We start from the raw sequence: 21,982 nt of genomic DNA on the forward strand, positions 1-21,982 counted from the left end.
AGTTAAACTGGGTGAAGTAGAAATATTTTACTCATCAGCTTTGCAGTCACAGAGTTTGCCTCAGCTAGAACAAAACTGCTGAGGCATTTAGAGAAAATTAACCCCCCATCCTGGCAGCCAGATGTGACTGGTTTCTGATGAATGCACATGAGTGGGCTGAAAAATCAAGAGACTGTGAAATTCCTGTCAGGTCCGTACAGTGCAGAATGGGCTATTGACTGCTTTCTATATTTCCCTCCATCATTCTTCTTGAACACTGCCATTAATTTCCTCTCCCACTCTGACTTATTTTTTCCCCTTTCCTCTTTTAGCTCTCTCGGCTGCAAAGGAAGCTGCACAGGGTATTGGTGGAGTACTTCAAACAGCGAGCCGTCTATAGCCAAGCTGGGCTGGCGAAGTTCCAGGCAGCCTCTCATGAGAATTTTCAGAAAATATTAGCTGTGCAGGTAGGTGATTGCAGGGAAGTAGGAAAGATCATTCTGATCTAGATTGAAAAGCAAATGATGGGTAGTGTGATGAAGCATTAAAACCATATCCCATCAGAGTTTTGTAAATTTTTAACCTCTTTAATAAACTGAAATTGCATGAAGGATGAATCCAGTAGGCTAGCATATGTACTACAGATAGATATTTTCTTTAAAAGAGAAAGTTGAATTTTGTTCTCGGCAGCCTTTACAATGATCATTATACAAATACATTTATTTTTAACCATTGAAAAATAGGCATTAACAGTGCAGCTAAAATATTTTAGAACACACTATAGCACATTCCTTTCTTTACCTCTTATGGACACAGAAAGCAACACTTTTGATTTTTCACATTTTATTCCTCTAAAGAAAAAGAAGAAGCATAGATTACCCATTTAGCTAAAGATCATCACTTTACATATTCTGAGGGGTAATGGCATCACAGGAATTAAGGAATCCTGGTGTCATGGACACAAGGCCCAATCTGATTAAGCCAACGTTATTCTTACCTTCAGACCCAGACCTGGACACCTCACAATAAGAGCCAAACTAAATGTGACAGACTGCCATGTGTAGTCCCCCCTTTTTTTCCTTCACAGAATGTGGGCATAGAAATAAGGGGACTTCTTAAAATTTCTCCCTCTAGCAGATTTTCCAATAACCGTTGTTCCCTCCCAATCTGCTTTCTCTCCAATCACCCACATCATAGAATCATAGAATTGTAGAGATGGAAGGGACCCCAAGAGTCATCTAATCCAACCACCTGCAATGCAGGAATATCAACAAAAGCATCCATGACAGATAGACATCCAATCACTGCTTTAAAACCTCCAAGGAAGGAGAGTCCACCACCTTCTGAGGGAGTCTGTTCCCCTGTCAAACAGATGTTGCTGTCAGAAAGTTCTTTCGATGTTTAGTCAAAATCTCCTTTCATGTAACTTGAGTCCATTGGTTCAGGCCCTACCCTCCAGAGCATGAGAGAACAAGCTTGCTTCATCTTCCATGTGACAGCCCTTTCGATATTTGAAGATCCTCTCCATCTCCTTTTTTCCAGGCTAAACATACCCCATTCCCTCAACTGTTATTATAAGGCTTGGTTTCCAGACCCCTGATTATCTTGCTTGCCTTCCTCCGCACATATTCCAGCTGATCAATATCCTTCTTAGATTGTGGCACCCAGAAATGGATACAGTATTCCAGGTGTGGTCTGACCAAGGCAGAATAGAGCTGTACTCTTACTTCCCTTGATCGGGAAACTATACTTCTGTTGATGTAACCTAGAATAGCATTAGGGGTTTTTTTGCTGCTGCTGCGTCACACTATTGACTCATGTTGAGCTTGTGGTCTCGTAAGACCCTAGATCCTTTTCACATGTACTACTGGCAGTCCAGGTACCCCCCCCTCCATCCATCTTATATTTGTGCAGTTGGTTCTTCCTGCCTAAGTGTAGAACCTGCATTTGTCCCTATGGAAATTCTCTCAACAGGGACAGCAATCCACAATGGGGAATGACTACTGAGAAGGCATTTGCATTCACTACAGACTCTTCATGTTATGTTTCCAAATCATGTGTCATATTGTTTGACTGATCCTGGTTTCAGAATTATGTGCTAACTCTGCCCCAAAGTGGGTAGCAGCCAATAATAAGCTATTGTTATTGTTTATATTCACCTGTCTCGGGAGACAATGGAAGAGGTGCACTTCAGGGTGAAGTCAAACTGTTGGAGAATTATAGCATCTGCTGTGGCTGTAGAGACTGATATGGGAGAGAGATGTTTTGTTGCATGCGGGGCAGATTAAGGCATCCAGTTCCGCTGCCACAGGTACACCATGACATGTCTTCTCTCTGCACTCCTCCCAGACATCATTCTTCCTCTGGATACACAACCTGACTGTCTCCAGGTACTGCAATCATCTGCAAGGGATTCCCACACATGTTGCCAGCCTTCATGATATATTTGCAGACATCTTTGTAATGCAGCGTTGGTCTGCCAGTAGGCCTAGTGCCTGAAGCCAGCTCTCCATAGAGCATGTCCTTGGGGATCCTGCAACCTTGGGTGTCTCTGGGACAATCACTGTTTTCCCTTGGTAGAGAAGAACATGTTCGTGATGCAAGTTAGCAGACTTATTTTTGCTTAAATAATTTGTCCTTGAAAGAAAGAGAAGTGGTAGTACCCCTGGTTTAGCACTATTAAGCCTACTGCCACAGACTTTAGTTGTAGTCTCGTAATCCAATGCCAGAGCACATCTTCTAGAGTTAGTGCCCTCTGTGCCCTTGGAAAATGGGACCAGTGTTTACCTGTCTATTGAACAGCCCTTTCATTTATGGTTTCCTTCTTACTTGTCAAGTGATCATCAATTTAACTGCATTTTTTCTCAACAGTTCTTTCACAGGTAAATTATAATAGTTCTCTAGGTGGATGATCTTCAAAGCCTCTTTTATTTCTGAAGGTTCAAGTATTTTTACAATTGCCGATAACATTCAGTTGCATCTTTTAGACATGCTAATTTTTCAGTTATTGCTTACTCTCACCTTGCAGGAATATGGAGTTTGGTAACACTGGTGTTTTAGTAAGCAGAGACTGGTATTGGCTTTTTATTGGTCCTGCTTTTTGCCATTATTTATAATAATTATTTGGAATGCTGAAGATGAAATTTAGGTACAAATCTTCTGTTTTATAAATTTCCGTTTCCTGTCTAATATGACATATTACAAAATACAACTTTCACTTCTTAAGGACAACTCTGAATTAATTCCCTGATATTCTGAACTTTAGATCAGATTCTGTGGTTATCTGCAGAGAGCAGTGCTCATACATATTTTCCCTGAACCTAAGACAAGCTTGTAATGTGCTCCGCTCTTATCTCTCTCCCCCACCCCATCCTGATCTCATATTGGTTTTGAAAAAATGAAGGATTGATTGTTCCTTAGCTTCATTTAGTTCCCTTTGTTCAAGCTCTTTATGTTTCTGGCAGTTTGGCATGTATGCACAACAGTGACAAATACTCTACAGATACTGGGATCTAGTGTTAGTTCTCTTATGCTCTCCGGAGACCAGAGGCCTATCTCATGGATGCCATCTTCAGTTCCATGATGGAAGAAAACTTGGATATAAGTGCAAAAAAGAAATATAAAATAATAAATAAATGTACTTGTTTATGTTCTCGGGTATGTAAATCCAATCAGCATCACTGGGCTTGGGAGAGTGGGAGAGGTGCAGAATCTTGCCTTGTAGACGGCAGCCTGTTCAGAAACCTTGGGTGCAGTAGGTTTGTGAGCATTCTACACATGCAAAAATATTTCTCATTATAACTCCTGTGCATATATAGTAGTATTCCAGTGCTTCTTAGCATGGTATAGCATGTATTAGGCCCTGCTCCTACCAGCATGTATGACTCTTAGCAGACAGGGTGGAAGAAGAAACAATCCAAATTATGCAGGAAGCAACCTGCTCAGTGGCATAAATACAACAGATTGCATCTAAAATTACAGACTAATCTTGGCTGCCATTGGACCACTTGATGAAGTACCTTAGCATCACAAAATACTGCAGTTGCAATTGGTACATGTATGTTCAATTGTTTGTCATCAGAACAGCTTATGGGAGTTAAGGCTTCCTTAGATTGCCTTGGCTGTTTGACCAGTCCTTTATCTACCATGCAGTAGAGAGGGAGATAAATTTGACTGTTCCATTCACATTTCCTTAAATGTAGCAAGATTCATTAAACTATATGAAGTTTAGTGAATTGCAAGAGCCAGCCAAAATGCTGCTGTTGATTTGCTTGAGTGCCTTTTGTGTCTCAGTGTGTCAACTTGGTGGTGCTGTGCAAACAGGGAAATCTTTTGTTCAAGCTTGTTACCGCTTAAAATCCTAGCTAGTTGCCTAATGCTCTCTCTTAGCACTTTGCTGCTACTGTTCTACGATGGCACTTTGGAGCCATTCACAGAATTTGTCCACTTCTGGGTTATGGTATTTTCTTGTCTTGGCTTCAGCCATCTGATCCTCCTTGAGGGGAAACCTACTGCAGTGTTGCTTCATTCCCTATCTCTTAAAGCATGCCCTCAGCTTGCCTGGCAGCTTTCTGAGCATTGCTGCTCCCTATTCAAGGTAAACATAGCCTGGTCTCAGCAGCCAGACTGTTATTTCCCTAGACCACGGCAATGCTAACTTCACACTCCAATTCCCGATTCCCTCTATTTATAGTCTGAATTCTAACCTCTTATTCCTCAGGTGACCCACATCCTCTATTACTAGCTTTACCTAGGTTAGTGCCAACCCAGCATGCCAGAGACCTAATCTTTTAAGTCACTCTGGTTCAAAGGGGTCTCAGTTGTGCTATATATACAAAGCACTTCTTAGAGCCTCTCAGATGGGAATCTGGAATGCCTCTAACAGATAATAAGGTTTTCCTTATTTAAAAAATATTGCATATTCATATCAGTATCCATAAACCTTTGGACTTCTATGAAGACAGAAATCTTGGAGGGAGAGAGTCCTTATCCAAATTGAACTTAGGTGGTGGTGTGAATTGGATACAAGGTGGTAATCATGTGAGACCCAAACAGTAAAATTAACAGAATGTAACTGGTTCTAATGTCATTAGACTATTTGACCTGATTCAGATGTATTGATATGAGTCCAATAAACCAGCCCAGAATATCAAACCAGGATATGGTTTGATATCCTGTCTTTGAAGAGAACTCTTAACAATTTCCACATTTGGATGTCCAGTGAAACCATGATTTAATAAACCAGGAAGTATTGTATTGATCTTTATTACGGCCATTGGCCCATCACACGACAGTTTCCCATACCAACATAATGTACTTAAACCTCCAAATTTAAAACCGCCAAGACTTACAAAAAACAGACAAGAACCAAAGCAAAATAAAAACAAAAGACCAACATCATACATTACAATAAATTTGTAACATAAACATCGCCCTCTACTCATAAATTAGTAGAAGACATCAATGGTGAAATCACCTAATTACATCCTAAAACATAGATCATAGTTTAAAGAGATTATCCGAGCCGCACAGGAGTCCGTTTCTCTTCTTTAGGGATAGGACGCTGATCAAGAATCTGGCAACCATGAGTGATCTTAGGGGGTCATCATCATTTAATAGATATCTCAGTTTGGCTTCATTCGTATCATCGGCAATTCCCTTTAGATATTGAGCAAGAAACTTGCTCCTGGCCGATGAGTGAAAAGCACAATCAAAAATTATGTGATGCAACGATTCCGGTGCCCCACAATTACAATCACATAAGAGCGATATCTGTCCATTGGAGAATCTATTTCTCAGCACGTTCGATGGGAAGGTGTTGAATCTTGCCTTTACAAAGGCATAATAAACCAGGAAGGTTTACCCAAGCCAGTTGACAAGGGGAGGAGAGAGGCCAGGGGTGAGGAAGGGAACACATAGAGAAACTCAGTCTGGTAAACCAAAATTACAGATGAACTGAACTATAAGGTATTTGGTTTTCCCAGAAGTATCAAAGTTGGAGCATTTTCTATGTTGGAGAGGTGTTGACAATGTTGTGCTCAAACAGATGAGACCTCAGAGCATGGCATATTTATTATTATGTATTTTGGCTAACCAGACTAGAAACCATTTTTAGATCACACCTTTGGAACATTGCCATTAATAATGTGCTATTAATGTTCTGATATTACTGATGTGCTAGATCACTTCCATGTGGAATTATATTTTAAAATAGATTCAATTCTGTATTGACCATGTAAAACATATTGCTGCAAAAGAAACTGTGGGTTTGTAAGCTGTCAGTGTGCATTTCAAGCCTCTCTTTATTTTTTCAAAGTACCATGTGTGAAACATCAGGAAAATACCACTCGGCAGCTTGTAATGCCAAGCTTGCTAACACACTTTAGGCCAATTTAGCCCCTCCTCTTTTAACCTACATCACAGTTTTAAAGATGCAAGGAACCATTTTTGGCAGCTGCCCTGCTTTTATTACTTCCTGAATTAATTGTGTCAGTTTAGCACATCTCCAGGAAAAGATGCTTCTTCCATTGATTATAAACATAGCTACTGAACTCTTAACCATGGCTGCAAAGTAGATTATCTTTTAAAGACACTGGTTTTGAAACTTAGACATTTAATTTAATTATCTTTTCTCAGAAGTGTACAAAGCAGTGAGAAACCTCATGTGAATAACATATTCATAAGACAATGCAGAGATGCATTTTTTGCCACAAACTCACTAATTTTAACTATAATCACTAGCAATGTTTTTGTTTTACAGACTACTATGATTTGGCAAAAGAATAAAATTGCTTTTAAAGTACAAAAATAATTATGAACCACTTGAAATGTAATGTCTGTGTTTTATTTCTCATCAGAATTCATTAGTGTGTAACATCAATAATTTAGCCCATCATTTGCCAACACTGACTTGGCTCAGTAGTTCAATCATGTAACCCTGTAAACTCACTTTCCATTAAAATGAATGTTGCTGACAAAGGATAACTAAAGAGATACTTCATTTATTAGCTAAAGAGATACTTCATTTATCAACATTTTTAAATTAGGAGTTTGGGACCACAGACACTTAGCTGGATAAAATATTTGAAGGGATCTTTACTATACAACTCAAAATGTATGTGGAATCATAGCGTGTTATTCAAAATGACAAATATATTTTTATTTGTGTAACATGCTTCATAGATAGCATGCTTTTCCAGAGGCAGGCAGAACCACTTGCAAACAATGATATGACCTACCAGGATGACAGCTTGGTTGTCTTGCGCAAAGCAATTATGGTGCAGTGTCTTAATGGAATTAGAACTTCCTTCCTTCCATTTTACTGTAGAGGAATCCATGCTGAAATCAACCCACGCATGACATACTTGTCCTCTGAGTGGCCACCCATGATTCTACCTGGATAGACAGCTTGAGATGGCATGATCCATACTTCACAGACTGACAATGTGGGTACACAGTGAGGTATTCTGATGACTGGCTTAGCATATGCAAAGAATTGACTTCAACCCACACTCTAACATGTGGTTGGAGTGAATCATTGTTTAATCAAACATTTCTCATACAAAAACACTAAATGCAAACCAATTTATCCTTCAATTTCTAAACAGTAATTTGAAGCATTAATTTGTAAATTAATTTATCATGAAGTAGGCCTTTCACAATAGCCACTATTTTTATCTACTCCAAATTGAATCTTTATGATTTTTAGATTCCTCATATAGTGGGCCAGTACATACAGAGCTGGAAATTGAGGCATTTAGATGAGGAACCAGGCTATGGGAGAGTCATTGAACTCTATATGGTTCATGTGACTTGGTGCTATATATGAGTTCTTCAGTTGCAATAGTGCATCTACTGGACATACATTGCCTAGAGAGCGCTGTTTCTTTATAACCCATATTTCCCACCAAAGCATTATCAATGGAACAGAAGTTTGATTGAAGTAATTTGCCCTTGACAGATCTCAAGCTTTTTCAGATATCACAATTTTCTTTTAAGTATATGCAAATAGATCATTTTGTGATTTGTCCTAGTAACGAACCAAGCATGTGTGAAGTTTTTACTTAGAATTCGAAGTGTATTTTCTTTAGTTTTAATAGCTGTAACATGCTAAATTTGCATTAGAAATATTCAGAGGCCAGAAGTTTAATTCACTTTGGCTTATCTCACATTCTACAACCATCCAAAACTAGGAATGGGGCTCTTTTCTCAGACATCAGGGCAGGTTTGTATACTCATGACTACAACACTAAGCAACTAAAGGACTTAATGATTTATCACAGGTCTGACATAAGAGATGGGACTTTGATAGCAGGCAGCAGCATCTCAAACACATACATTCCACTGCTAATAAACAAGTGATGAGAAATAATGCCAGGACAATGCATGTCTGAATCAGCCCTAAGAGTAAGGCCAATTGGTCTAGATATTAAATCTATTTAAAATCAGATTCATACCTTGTGGATGCCGTGTGTCTCAACATACATACAACGGGGAAGTTATTGCACCACTGGACATAGTGTATGGCTCAGGGGAGGCAGAGCAATCTACATGGCAGGTTTCCCAAAAAAGTGGCCTGGTTTACTGTTGTAGCTAAGAAAAGGAAGTGATCTTCTAAAAAATTCAGTGGAATGTGGCGCACTGTAAAGTGTACAGCTTGTAAAGTTGTCTGATACATGTGCTGAGCAGGTATGAGCAGTTTGCCACATACTCTGACATTAGCTTGGATACAGAACATTATTCAAGCTAACCTACCGCACCTGACCAGAGTTGTCGAGCTCCAGGAAGGCATGGGGGAAAGTATGCCCCGCTGCTCACCAGAGGTTGAGGTCCAGTCTTTGGGGGCTATGCCTTGTCATGTCTCTTGCCACAGGTGGGGTTTGGCCCACCCAAGGTTGATGTTCAGATTAGCTGCCCACACGTATAATTTCCACAGCAGATGTTATTAATCACATGTGACCTTAGTAGGTGTCTTAGTGTCTCCTCTCTTTATTCTTGCATCCAGTTACAGTAAGTTTCTTGCAGCCAGGCAATGCATCCCTCTCAAAGCTGAAATGCTTTCAGATGAGAGCATGGCTAGCTGCCACTGTCAGAATGACTCCAAGGAAGTCAGGAGTTTCCTGGGTTCAACAGAGTTACTTTGGCAGCTGACACTGTACTTCTCAGATGGCCTTCTCCATGGAGACATTTTTTTAGATCACTGAAGCAGCCTCTACTTGCTGTGGCTAAAATGATCCACTGAAACAGGTTTTTTTTTTTACTCCTTCAGTGAAGTTACTCTGGAAGCAGCCACCATGGTTCAGAAAATCCTGCCCCCCTGTTGAACTCTCTATTGACCATATTAATGGAGGTTGTCAGGTCCAGAACCAATCATCAAATTAGGCTTGGAGGCCTTTTCGTCTTCCTCAATATGCAAATTATAGATAGTCAAATGTAGTGTTCATTAAAAAAAAAAAATCTCTCTTCCACATACCACAGAATATAAGTTCCCTAGTCTGGTTCACCTCTCTAATCAGCCTCTAATCAGCTTGTTAAAATCAGCCATTTTGAAATCAAATACCCTAGTTGCATCCCTTGTCCCAACAGCCCATTCAATTAAATTCATCAGGACTAACTCATGATCGCTTGGTCCAAGGTTATTCCCAACAGCCATTTTATCTATCATATCCTCACTCCTTGCCAGCACCAAATCCAACATAGCATTTCCTTTTTCCTCAGAAGATTGATTCGCTCCTCATGCATGCAGAGAATGATGACCTTCTTAACTGGAATCTCTGTAATAGCCATTTCACCTTGATGCAGACATGATATGCACCACACAAATCTCCTTGGTTGAGAAAAAGATAAAATGTAATTGAAAAAGGCCCTTTGGAGTGTGGAAAAGGCAGGCCTGGGTATGGGCTGCCAGACCATGGGCCATATCTAGCCATCTTCATAAGACATTCTTCTACTGCATGTTCTTTTATTTATGCAATCTAGTATCTGCTTCCTACACTAGCCTCTTCTTATATGTGTCTTTGCCATTTAAGGGTAGAATCACAACAAAAGTGGGGAAAAAACATTTTGGTGTGATTTTTCTCACCTGCCAGCATGATTCTTGAGAAACAGAAGCATAAGTGTATAGAAAGTAATAAAAGCAAAGGTCTGCTGTTAGCATAAACTGTACAAACTATTTTCTTCCCAGGCTGACATTTTATAGTGCCACTCCTGACTTGGCATGAAACCCTTGGTGATGTCATGGCAAAACATCAGTCTGCATTGAAAAACCAGGCCTTGGGCCCTCAGTAGAACAGTGACATGATAGCTATCTGTCCAAACTCAGCCCAGTTTCAGGGATGGGTGAATTGAGCTCAGGAATCATTGTATATCTTCTTCATAAATTTTAATAGTACAGAAGGTTAAGGTGATTGTTTTCGTTGTTTATTTTTAGCAACAGTTCCATGTGCTTGATTTCATAATAAAGCTTTGATTTCTTAATTAAATGTGTTCTTATTAGTTTTGGTTGTTTCTCTGTTCTGAACAGGGGGCGTTGTCAAACACGGTCCAGCATACAGGCACTTTCTTGAAGTCTTTGACAGATGGCTCGTCTACTTAGAAGACAATGCAAACATCCAGTGTGTCTTGGATGCTGAAATATAAGACAAGAAAAGTCACACAGTTCAGATAACAGTGTAATTGGACATTCACCTGTTTGCCATTTCACACTTCCATGGACGAAAAACTCACTCACCTCCCAGCATGCCTTGCCATTCTTTTACTTACAGCAAATCCATAACAATGAAACAGGTGACTTTCATGCTGCTGTCAGGAACGATCTAATTTCAGCTCTGGGTGACTGATTGCAATTGGCTTTGCCTCATCTGATAATTAATCTATGTCACCATTAATTGGAAGAGAGAATAATTACTGGCGGTGTTGACAGTGACTGTACGCTTCCCCAGATTTCCCCATTGTGTTGGCCCGAATAAAGGCTTTGCGATTCAGTACTTAAAGTTTATGTAAACTGTAACAATATCTATGCCCATGTGACACTTTCAGACGCTGTGTCTAATGTACTTTTGTTTTTGTGTTTACCAATCTTTTTTCGCTCACTGAGAGCTGTCTCCCTCAATCACCCCTCAATGTTCTATCTTAATTTTGTGGAAGTTTAAAGTTTTCAATGAGCTGGAGATGAATGATTAATGAATAAATTTAAATGCTTCTTTTTGTCCATGGATCATTAGTCAAGTCCTTTGTGGTAAGGACCTGAGAAAGGAGTGGAAATTATTGAGACATTAGCCTGAAGCAAGTTTGAGGTAAATATTATGCAAAAAAAAAAAAAAAGGAAAAAGAACCATGGTGAGTGAACAACTTTTGGCCTGGCAAGGATTCTCAAGAAATTGATCTTCTTATCTGAGCCCATTTTTATGCAAATAATCGATTGAAACACAGTGCATATAGGTGGAAAACGTATTTTGATAAAATTATTTGCTATAAATTGGATTTAGCAGTAAGCTATATATTGCCGGGCAATACAAGAACAATACCTTACAGGAAGACCAGCAATAGTGAAGCAAACAAATGCAATATACAGTGGAGCATTATTGATGTACTAATTGGGGTAAAGAAACAGATTATGAACATTTCATGACATTAAGACCCTTGAAGCGATACATACTTAGAAGAATTAAACCAAAGAACTTCTGCTTTATATCTCACATTAATTGCATTTGTTTCATACATTCATATGCCTGATTAGTAATGCCATCATATTAGTACTATGCCCAATCAATGGATGCAAGAATATTGTGTCATCGTTTAACAAAGAAATCCTTAAAGGGACACAGTAACTTTCAAGGTATCAGTTATCAACTTTATCCTCTATGAAAGGATTTTCATATTATATAGTGATTTGATTCACACATAAATGTATCTTCTGGAAAATAGTGGAACATTCCAAAGACAAAAAAATATTTCAAAGCCTACATTTTTTTTAATTTATTAAAATAATTTTACCCCACCTTTCATCAGAAAGACCCTTAAGATGGCATTTTAAAATACAGCATTTTAAAACTTAGATATTGTGGCGATATTTAAGTTTTTAATATGAAAATGTTTACTTACTAGATGCTGGTAAACTACAACACCCATCATCCCTGGTCATTGACCACACTCGCTGGGGCTGAAAATGGTGTGAATGACAAAGCATTTAGAGAGAGAATAAGAAGGGGTATTTTAGGCATGTATTATTATACTTTGGAGTCTTAGCTCTTAAGTCAATGTTACTGAATTTGAGTCAGAGGTCTAGAGCTCGTTGTACTCCATTGTACTCTAGGGGCAAATAACAAAGGCAGCACTCGTGTGGAGCAGTTCTGCATAAATCCGAGATTCAGAATGTGTGGTTTATAGTTTTACCAAATCCTAATGATAGAATCATAGCCCTATAATTCACAATTACTTGTTTACTCCCCATATAATACCTCTAACTGCACTTGACCTGTATATTGGAGGGGAACATGAAAACATGATCAGTAGTGGGATATAAATCCCAAATTCACATGTAGTGACCATTATTTGCTGGCTGCTAGAGGTCATTCTTTTTCTTTCTACCCCAAGGCAATAGCTTCCAGTCTCAGCAGAAAAACTTTGCAGTCTTTTTTGAGTTTGTTTTGAGTTTATTAGTACCCTGGAAAACTCTGGAATACACATATTTCATAAATAAATATTTTAGCTGTAAAAATACTAACCAAGGGCTCTGAAAACACAAACTGAAACCTGAATCTTAAGCACTGGCATTGGAATTTCAGTCACCTTCATTTCAGTGGATTTTGCTTCTCAGAAAGAATGCATGATCAGAGTCAAGGTTTCACTTGAGCCGGGGCTCAGCCCTAAAACTTATTTGTAATACTAAAGACACATGTAATAACAGTAGAAGTGAAGTTTGCCTCTCCATATATTTGGAGTGCATTTGTGAAGCCGCTGAGTAACCACAACCATGTCTGTCTATTTAGGAGTAAAGGTGAGCAATTTTAACCAAAGATTGGGGAGTTGGGAATGCATGCACATGCTCAGGCAGCCATCCCATGTTTTCTTTGCAACTGCACTTTCATCGCAGCATTTGTGCATGCGTTTGGGCGGAGGACACAGACAAATGGTCTCTGGCTCAGTTCCTGGTGTGCAGATTGTAAATTAGCATATAAATTAGGCACCAAGGAGGTGCAAAGTATTTGTTTAATTCATCAGCATCAGTGAAATAAAATAAACTAGGTGCAGGTTTGGTGGAGATCCCAAGTGAGGACATACATTTATAAGGTCCTTACACTGCAAAATACTTACAGGGGATCCATTCCCTTTCTTGCGATGCAACTTCAAAAGGCAGCCATGATCTGGTAGTGTGGCTGATCAGGAATAGGGTCATAAAGCCAGAAAGACAAGACCTAACAGTAAATAACAAAAAGGTAGTTGTATTATTTCTTTTTTAAAAAAAAAAAGTCTAAAAACTACAGCAGCATAATACTATTATATGCCACTATAATCTCTGAGTGGTTAGAGACTTCAGGGGTTCTAAGTACTTTCCCTAGGGTTTGCAGCATTAACACCCTAGCAGTGCTTGCTTCTCCATTGGTTACCAGGGAAACTCTAAAGTCCAGCACAGAACAAGACATGTGTCTGTCTACAGCTTCCAGTCTTCCACCTGTAGCCTCCAGCTCACACAACAACCAACTCTGGCTATTGTTCTCTTATATCCCAGCTGGGAGAGGGAAGTAGGGGGAAAGGCCCACCCTTTTGTTCTATGGCATGGAGCGATTTATTTGGATATGCTGAATTGTGGTACTTAACTAGCCATTCAAAACCATTACATTGACGAAGGAACTGGTTTAGCAAGCTTCCCCTTAGATTGACACACACACACACACACACACACACACACACACACACACACACACACTGCAACTCAACAATACCTTTTCCAGGATGAAATAAAATGTCATAAAATAGTGAGCACATTGTGAGGTTTATAAGAATGCTTCTTCATTAAGCATAGTTAAAGCAAACATGCAAAGAAACAAACAAAAAAACAAAAGAAGCCAAGGCATAGCAAAGAAAAAGGTGGTGCTTGGGAGTCAAATCTGACAAGGTATGCTTGAAGAATTTGATCTTTACAAATTCCTCTACAAAATGACCTCATCCATATTTCATGGACTGGTACACAGATCAGAACTTAGGCTGCAAGTCTAACTATTTCTACTTAGAATTTGTTGTTATTGTTGTTTAGTCGTTTAGTCGTGTCTGACTCTTCGTGACCCCATGGAGCAGAACACGCCAGGCACTCCTGTCTTCCCCTGCCTCCCGTAGCTTAGTCAAACTCATGTTAGTAGCTTCGAGTTAAGTCCTATTAGAATTAAGTCCTATTAAATTCAGTAGGGCTTGCTCCTAGGAAAGTAGAGTTAGGATTGCAACCTTAGTTATCTACTGAATATGATACTTCTCCAAATATTGTGATACAGTAAAAAAAAAAAGTATCAAAATGCACATTTATGTATTTACAACATGTCATTTGAGAGGATTTTTTTTTAGCACCCTCAAACTAATGTAGAAATGAAACTGAACATAATTTTATGAGTTCAAAAATATGCAGAAGTGTTGTGGACTGGAAATAGAAGTGGTTTTTTATATTTTCAGGGGGGAAACAACTGTTTCTTCTCTTTCCAATAAACCTTTGATGCATCCAGAGAGCCTCCTTACACCTGCTACAGTGAGGCTGATTGAGGCTGCAATCCTATACAGTTTCTTACCTGAGATCAAGCTTCGATATTTTATATTGTGGCATAACCATGCATAGAATTGCTTTGCATATCTACGTAACACCTCCTCAACTCCATTTTAAAACTATCACACTTTTAACATCATGCCAAGCAGTATCTTTTTCTTCACTTCTGCTTTGTTTTTCCAAAAGCCTAGCCAGAAGAACTTGAACGTTTGCTCATTATTTTGTGACAATTAAGTTATTGACCCTAAATGAACCAATGCAAAACATTTTCATCTCCCATTCTTACTTTCTGGTTCATGCTCTTGTATGATAGGTTAAGAGAAACAATGCATTCCCATGTAGCCCACTTCAAATACAAGCAGTTGAATTGGTGCCAGGAAATTTGGGTCCATTGTGTTCACAGGGGTGGGATTTTAAAAAGCAACAATGTGAAGGCTCTGGAGCATGGAAAGCAGAGGATGAAATGTTACTCATGAGTAGCTTTAGGTTAAATCGTGCCTACAACAGCCATATTGAAACACTTGATTTAATATCTTTTTATTCTTTAAAAGAATTAACTTGAAAGGTCACATTAAGGCTCATTCCATCAGAGACATATCCTGGAAAATATCTCGATTCACATCAGTTCCCATCCGAGAGATTTTCAGAGCTACTGTTCACTCCGAGACAGTTAAAACTGTATTGTCTAAATTCAATGTTGCATAATAATTTAAAGTTTAGCCTTGTGGTTTCCCAGAACTGGTAAAAGTGACCCAGCCTTTGCTTTCTGCTATTTGTGATTGGGAAAGAGATTAGTGTTCTGGAAAATTTTTGCTGAAAGGTCCCCAACACAGAAAGTCAGTGTGTTGTAGTGGTTGGACAATGGTGGGAGAGACCCAGATTCAGGTCCACACTCACCCATGGAGCTCACTGGATGATTTTGCTCTCAACATTCCTCACAGGGTGGTTGTGTGCATAAATAAGGGAGGAGCATGTATGCTCCCTTGAATGTTGAGAGGAAATGAGGAATATTAATAAATAAAACCAGTAAGTCAGAGTGAGAAAGTGTTTACAGCTCGAATGAAGACGAAGAACGGATGAGAAGTGGCCCCAGTCAATATCCAGTAGCCTATGATGCCCAAGAACTGCTGTAGAACTGTACTTTTAACATTCCTGCTGCTCATCTGGTGACAATGACACGTCCCTGCTAGATTTGGATTATTCTGGAAAGAAATGACTGTTACAGTAGAGTGTGGCTTTTGTGCCACTCCCTGCTACATAGTGTTTGCTTTATCCACCTGAATCTTGTCTTGATTTTTACTAGCATTTCCAAGTTCCTTTCTTTCAAGCCTGATCTTCAGGAATGTTGATAGGCCTTGAGATTGTGGCATGTGCAGGTAGCATAAGAACCTTGTTACTCCACCTTCTCCAGCCCAGCTGCTGATTCATATCTCCATCTTACACTTTCTTCTTCAAGACCAGTATATTGATATGAGTTTGATGAAACTTTGTCACACAGGACAACTTGCAAGAGGTTGTGTTTATAAGAGGCACATGAACAACAAGCAAATTCTTTGTAAACTCTCATACCTGGGGAAATCTAAGTATACAAGGTCAGTTGAAAAGGTCTTTTAAAATAATCTTTTCCAAGAGAGTTACCATCTTATGCACATTTTGTCTTGTATGTGAGGTAGTATGAGCATGTTATTTCTTTTACAGAAAAATGAAAATAGCAAATTGGGATTTTAGTTGCTTTATTTTTTTCCTCTTTTTAAAATTATGGTTATTCACCCATACATTCCCTCTCTGAGTATTCATTTAGAAGGGAGGTTTTGTAATAGTCACATTTAATTTATCAGGGTGCAATAATTTGTGTTTCCCAAGCATCTCGCAGACTTTGGTTCATTATACTATTGTTTCACATGAGTAAGTTAGCAAAGTTTGGATTGATTGACTCTAATTAACTAAAACTGGTTCCAGGCTGTGCATCTATTGTCATGGTAGCTAGCCACAAAGCCCCAAACTGTTCCATAATGGCAATGTAAGGTAATATCGATATGAAAACTCTAACAAATTCTTAACATTGGTTTATGCTACTTGAAGAAAAATAACTGAAGTGGGAGAGTATAATGGAGAAGATTCTAGTCAAAGCAATGTTCTTTAAAATGGAGTTATCCCTCTACTACTGGTTTATATACTCCTAGGAACTCATGCCTGTCAAAAGATTGGATATTACAGTTTACACCAGGAGTTTTGAGGCAGTCATCAAGAGCAGTCCTACACAAAATGTGTTACACTATCAAGTCTTGAGGATATGATGATTGCTAGCTCCTAGAGTTACACATCTGGTTACTACCAGGACCTGGTATCTCAGGCACAAATGTGGATCCAAAAATGGATGCAAAATCTTTAAGCCCCAGCGACAATCTTTACTTCGGTTGCCTGGGTTTAGGTTCACTGGATAAGCACCAATACTGCAGCAACTGGATCACCTAATCACCCCATCATGTGACCAACATACCACATGAAGACTCACTAAAACCACTCTCAAATAGTCTTCCAAATTCACCCCAGGTCCTACAGTAAAGTCAGCAGTATGTTAAATGGAATCAAAGATGATTATCTCCCAGTGTAAATGGTCAACCAGGACCCCACGCATAGTCTCACTCCCATACCAAGTTACAAGCCAAAACAGCAAACAGCCAGGTGAGACCCCCAGAAGATGAACCAAAAATGAACCTCTGGTGCATCAGATTTTGTCTTTGTTCACGTCAGACATTAAATATAAAAGTCTCCAAATAGAGACAACTTGAGTATGCCAGGTCAATCACCACTTGGTACAGCTCCACTGGTCAATACTTCATTCTGTGATCGGATTTTGCCCAAGTGCAATGATCAGCAATTTGCCTGTACTGTAAATGGAATATTTAAAGGCATGTCTCCTCCGTTATGTTGTGCTATGTGGCATTGTCAGAGGAGGCCCTTCTTACGGTAACCCTCATTTGTGGCAGTGAAAACAGGAGTGAGCTGATCTTATAGTACACCTCTGTAGAGTCCCCTCTCTTTTGGATTACCTTCCCAGATAAATGTGCCTGCCTGACTCCATTGCTAGTTTCAGGAATTCATCCAAGACTTTCTGTTTTCACTGTAAATTCTGTGTGTCAAACTGCAGTAGCTCTTGGGGAGCAAACATTTGCTGTTTATGAGTATAAAAATAAACGACAAAGAAATGAACTCCGAGAGCTTGTACAATTACCTATTAGAAGTGCGGGTCAACCTGACCCAGACCGTGACCATTCAGTGCTGTGTGTGTTATGACAAGGCCCTGGCTTTACCGTACTGCTTTACTGCCAACACACTGGTGTGTAGAGGAAGCCTTCCCTGAACAGCTTCTAATCTCAGAGTATGGTAAATCATAGCTCAGACTGTTTTGACATGGTTTGAAAGAAGTTATCATGAAAACACCTGCACCAGGTGTAAGGAACCTTTGGCCCTCCAGATGATGTCAATCTATGACTCCCAGAATCCCTGGTCACTGTCCATTCTTGCTGGACCCGATGAGAGTTGTAGTTCAGCAACATCTGGAGGGCCAAAGTTTACTCATTACAGAGCTACTGTGGCAATGAAAGAGATTTCATTGAGAGTAAGGATGAATCCAGGCCAGTAAGAGGCATTGTCACAGCTCAGGGACACAGTTCACTCAAAGATGTCACGGAGCACAGTCAGTAAGGGATTGGTGTGGCCTGAGAGAATATTGAGAGGTGGGTAGAGAGGTCTGTAGGACTACATTTGGCCCTAGGCCTAAAGTTCCCCAACCCTGATGCTGAGCCTTTCATGTGTGATCATTAGCAAACACATTCCTAAGACGTGGCTATATAATTTTATACTAAAAGTGAATGAACTCTGCAAAGCCTGTAGGGTTCTCTGCGGTCCATGCTATATAATGTACTCCTTATTAACTGCAGACTAGAAAATCTTTACATTGTAGTAATTCACTGTAATGAATACAGTTCTGAATTTCTTTCAAAGCTCATTCCAACCAACATATCATTTCCATCTGAACACAGTGTTGTGTTTCTTTGTAAGCAAAGAACGTCATACCTTGAAAGCTCTACATTAGCAAACAGTTTGCTTTTTCGTCAGCAGCAATCAGTTTTTGAATTCTTTTTTTTTAATCCAACTATGGTTCTCATGGTGTAGTAAATGACATTAGGCTTTTGTAAATTCTTGCAGAATATAACAGATCATTGGTTTTATAACACAGTCACTGTTTTTGCATTTTGATGAGATTATTAGATGCAGTCTTGAATACAACATCCCCGAATACTGTTAGTTAAAAAAAAATAAAAGTTTACTAAATGGTATCTTGTCAACTGTATCTGAAAATCACCATAGTTCCTTTATTCTCCCCTTCATGTGACGGTATTTTTGTAAGCTGATGAGTTCTACCAATATGAGGTTATGAAATCATTACTCTAATCTGTATTTAGGTTTGCTCCTAATGTGTTTATTAAAACATATACAGGGCAAAGAAAGTGGAATATGTTATCCTCTCCATGAATTTATTTCATACATTAACTAAAAGGGGATCAAAACAAGCATGCGTTAGTTAATTTTTGCCCCATCTACTATGAGAACTATTTTCAAGTTGCACAAACCGGCAGAATCAGCAGAGTCTCTGTCTGGCTGATGGTTAGGATGCCACTACCAATATTTGACTCCACAACCAGGTGACTCTGGTGACCAGTAAATATGCATTGTTGGTAGAGGTCACATAAACTTATGAGTGACCCAGGTGAGAGCCCTCAAAACTCAATGACCAGTTTTGAGCACAATCCTCTTCTCACTCATAAAGCTATGGTCTTTGGTTATTCTGAAATTGAAAGGAACATACAGGTCCATGAACGTCAATGCCAAAAGCATGCTCATCCAAAGAAACACAAACAAGAAACAGAATGTGCATTGTACTGGGGGTAGGGGGAAGAGAAAAATAATATATTTTGTCTCCTTGATACGCACTGTACCATAGTACATTTTATTTTCAGATATAAAATTAAGGAACATCAAGTTTTGATCTGGATGAAAAGTCCCCGGTGTCTTCTCTCACAGAAAACAGATCTTTTCTCTCTCCTGTAGACAGATTGACAATCCCAAATAACAGGAGTGTAATCTAACAATCATTATTTGTGACTAAGCCTCATTGAATTCAATGTAACTTACTTTCAAGTAGGTATGCATAGGTTTGGGCTGTAAGCTCCACTCAACTCAATGGGAACAATTCTGAACAATTGTGTATATGATCCAGCTGTACATCTCATTGAAATCACTAATGATCTGTTTCATAACAAATATTTGTCTCAAAAACTCTATGAACTATGAATGTGGGAGAATCTCATAGACATCCCTGGAACTTAAATACATAGCCAAATATATTGTTTTCTGGAGTGTGCCTTATACACAGCCTATAGGTCATGGAAGCTTAGATAAAGTGGTTACATTTGGCACTGATTCCTCATCATGTTCAGACTCTAACAAAATATGTGAATCAAATGTTATCATCATTACAGCCCACAAAAGTAGGAGTATGTAAAATCTGCATTTTCCTTATATTTTCCTACCAACATTGATTTGGAAATTACTTGGGGGGAAATTAATTACAAAATGCAAGAATTCTGCTCCAGGTGCCTTTTTCAACTGAAGCACTGGACAAAAATGCCCATATCATGTGTCTAACTGACATGTTCTTTTTTCTTTAGATTTTGACAAAGCACGGTCAGGTCTTCAACTTCACAACCTTTTCTTTAACTCAGTGCAGTTCTGTCAATTTATATACAGTTGCAATCGAAATTGCTCAACCCCCATTGGAAATCAGGTTTATTATCTAAATTTACATACTTTCAGCTGTTTGCAATGAGCAAATCAAACAAAAGCAATTGAAATAGCTCAACATAATGGATTTTTCAATTGGCTTCCCCAAATTCAGCTGAAAATACAACTTAGACTGGCTTATCTAGTCTCACTATTATTCAACCCCCCAAATAGAATCCCTCACAACAGCAACCATGGCCCTCCAGAAGCTGCTGACTCCAACTCCTATCAGCCTCAATGCATGGCCAATGGTCAGGGATTATGGGAGTTTGAGTCCAACACCTGAAGGGCTACAGGTTCCCACCCCACCTGCACCACTTTGCCCTAGAGGAATTTTTAAACAAATATTATTTAGTACATTTCATATGAGGGATGTGGGTGGCGCTGAGCCTAGGGCTTGCCGATTGGAAGGTCAGCAGTTCGAATCCCCACGACGGGGTGAGCTCCCGTTGCTCAGTCCCTGCTCCTGCCAACCTAGCAGTTCGAATGCACGTCAAAGTGCAAGTAGATAAATAGGTACTGCTCCAGCGGGAAGGTAAAACAGCATTTCCAAGCGCTGCTCTGGTTTCACCAGAAGCGGCTTAGTCATGCTGGTCACATGACCTGGAAAAACTGTCTGAGGACAAACGTCTGCTCCCTTGGCCAGTAAAGCGAGATGAGTGCCGCAACCTCAGAGTCATTCTCGACTGGACTTAACTGTCCTTTACCTTTACATTTTATATCCCACCAGTTTTTCCAGGTGGGAATTCAAGGTGGTCTACATATGGTTTCCAGTTGGTGTCCCATTCAGGCACTGACCATACTCAGACCTACTGCATCACAGTAGCTGAAACCTATGTCCTAGGACTAGACAGCATATACATTGCATTCTAGTTTAATCTATAAGACAACATATCAGAGGAAAATAAGGACAGAAGATGTCGTAAAAGATTAACTTTGTCAAATCTTGGCATGGAGATCCATTCTCCTCTGACAACAGTATACGTATCCATTCAGATCATAGATTATGTAAATTTCTGCAATATACTGAAGTAGTGGAGCTCTCTAGCAAGTGCTGAAAACAGAAGAAAACAGTAGGTTAAGTGCTGCGCTTTTATTTTCTCCTTTTTTATTCTGTCAGTGTTTTTATTGCTAGGATTGCTTAATGTGAGCATTATGTCTTGCATCAATTGTGACGAGGGGCAAGTGGCATTTCCACATAATTGTGCTTGTATGATAATCCTTTTCATGTTGTTGTTTTTTAAAATGGAGGTGAATGTTGACTGGAAATTGATTAGTCAATGGGGTTTCCAATAATAAGGTATAAAGTAGCATTCCAATCTTTTTGATGTCTTGTTTTTTAAAAATAAAAAGAATCTGGCTTCTGTTTTAAGAAGAGACATAAAAAGCTGCTGTTTACCAGATCAG

At 39.2% G+C, this 21,982-nt stretch overlaps 1 protein-coding gene across 8 annotated transcripts in view; it reads left to right on the forward strand.

Moving 5' to 3' along the window:
• CCDC178 (coiled-coil domain containing 178) overlaps positions 1–11,192 on the forward strand; it is a 127,925-nt gene extending 116,733 nt beyond the window's left edge. For all 8 annotated transcript variants that reach the window (XM_053396263.1, XM_053396264.1, XM_053396265.1 and 5 more), the window contains 2 exons: positions 312–446; positions 10,502–11,192. In XM_053396263.1, the coding sequence (XP_053252238.1) occupies positions 312–446; positions 10,502–10,573 (207 nt within the window). In that variant the 3' untranslated portion in view covers positions 10,574–11,192. The remainder of the gene's footprint in view (positions 1–311; positions 447–10,501) is intronic.
• Positions 11,193–21,982: the final 10,790 nt, after the last annotated feature.

The sequence above is a fragment of the Podarcis raffonei genome, chromosome 7 (assembly GCF_027172205.1).
Source record: "Podarcis raffonei isolate rPodRaf1 chromosome 7, rPodRaf1.pri, whole genome shotgun sequence".
Lineage (NCBI taxonomy): Eukaryota > Metazoa > Chordata > Lepidosauria > Squamata > Lacertidae > Podarcis > Podarcis raffonei.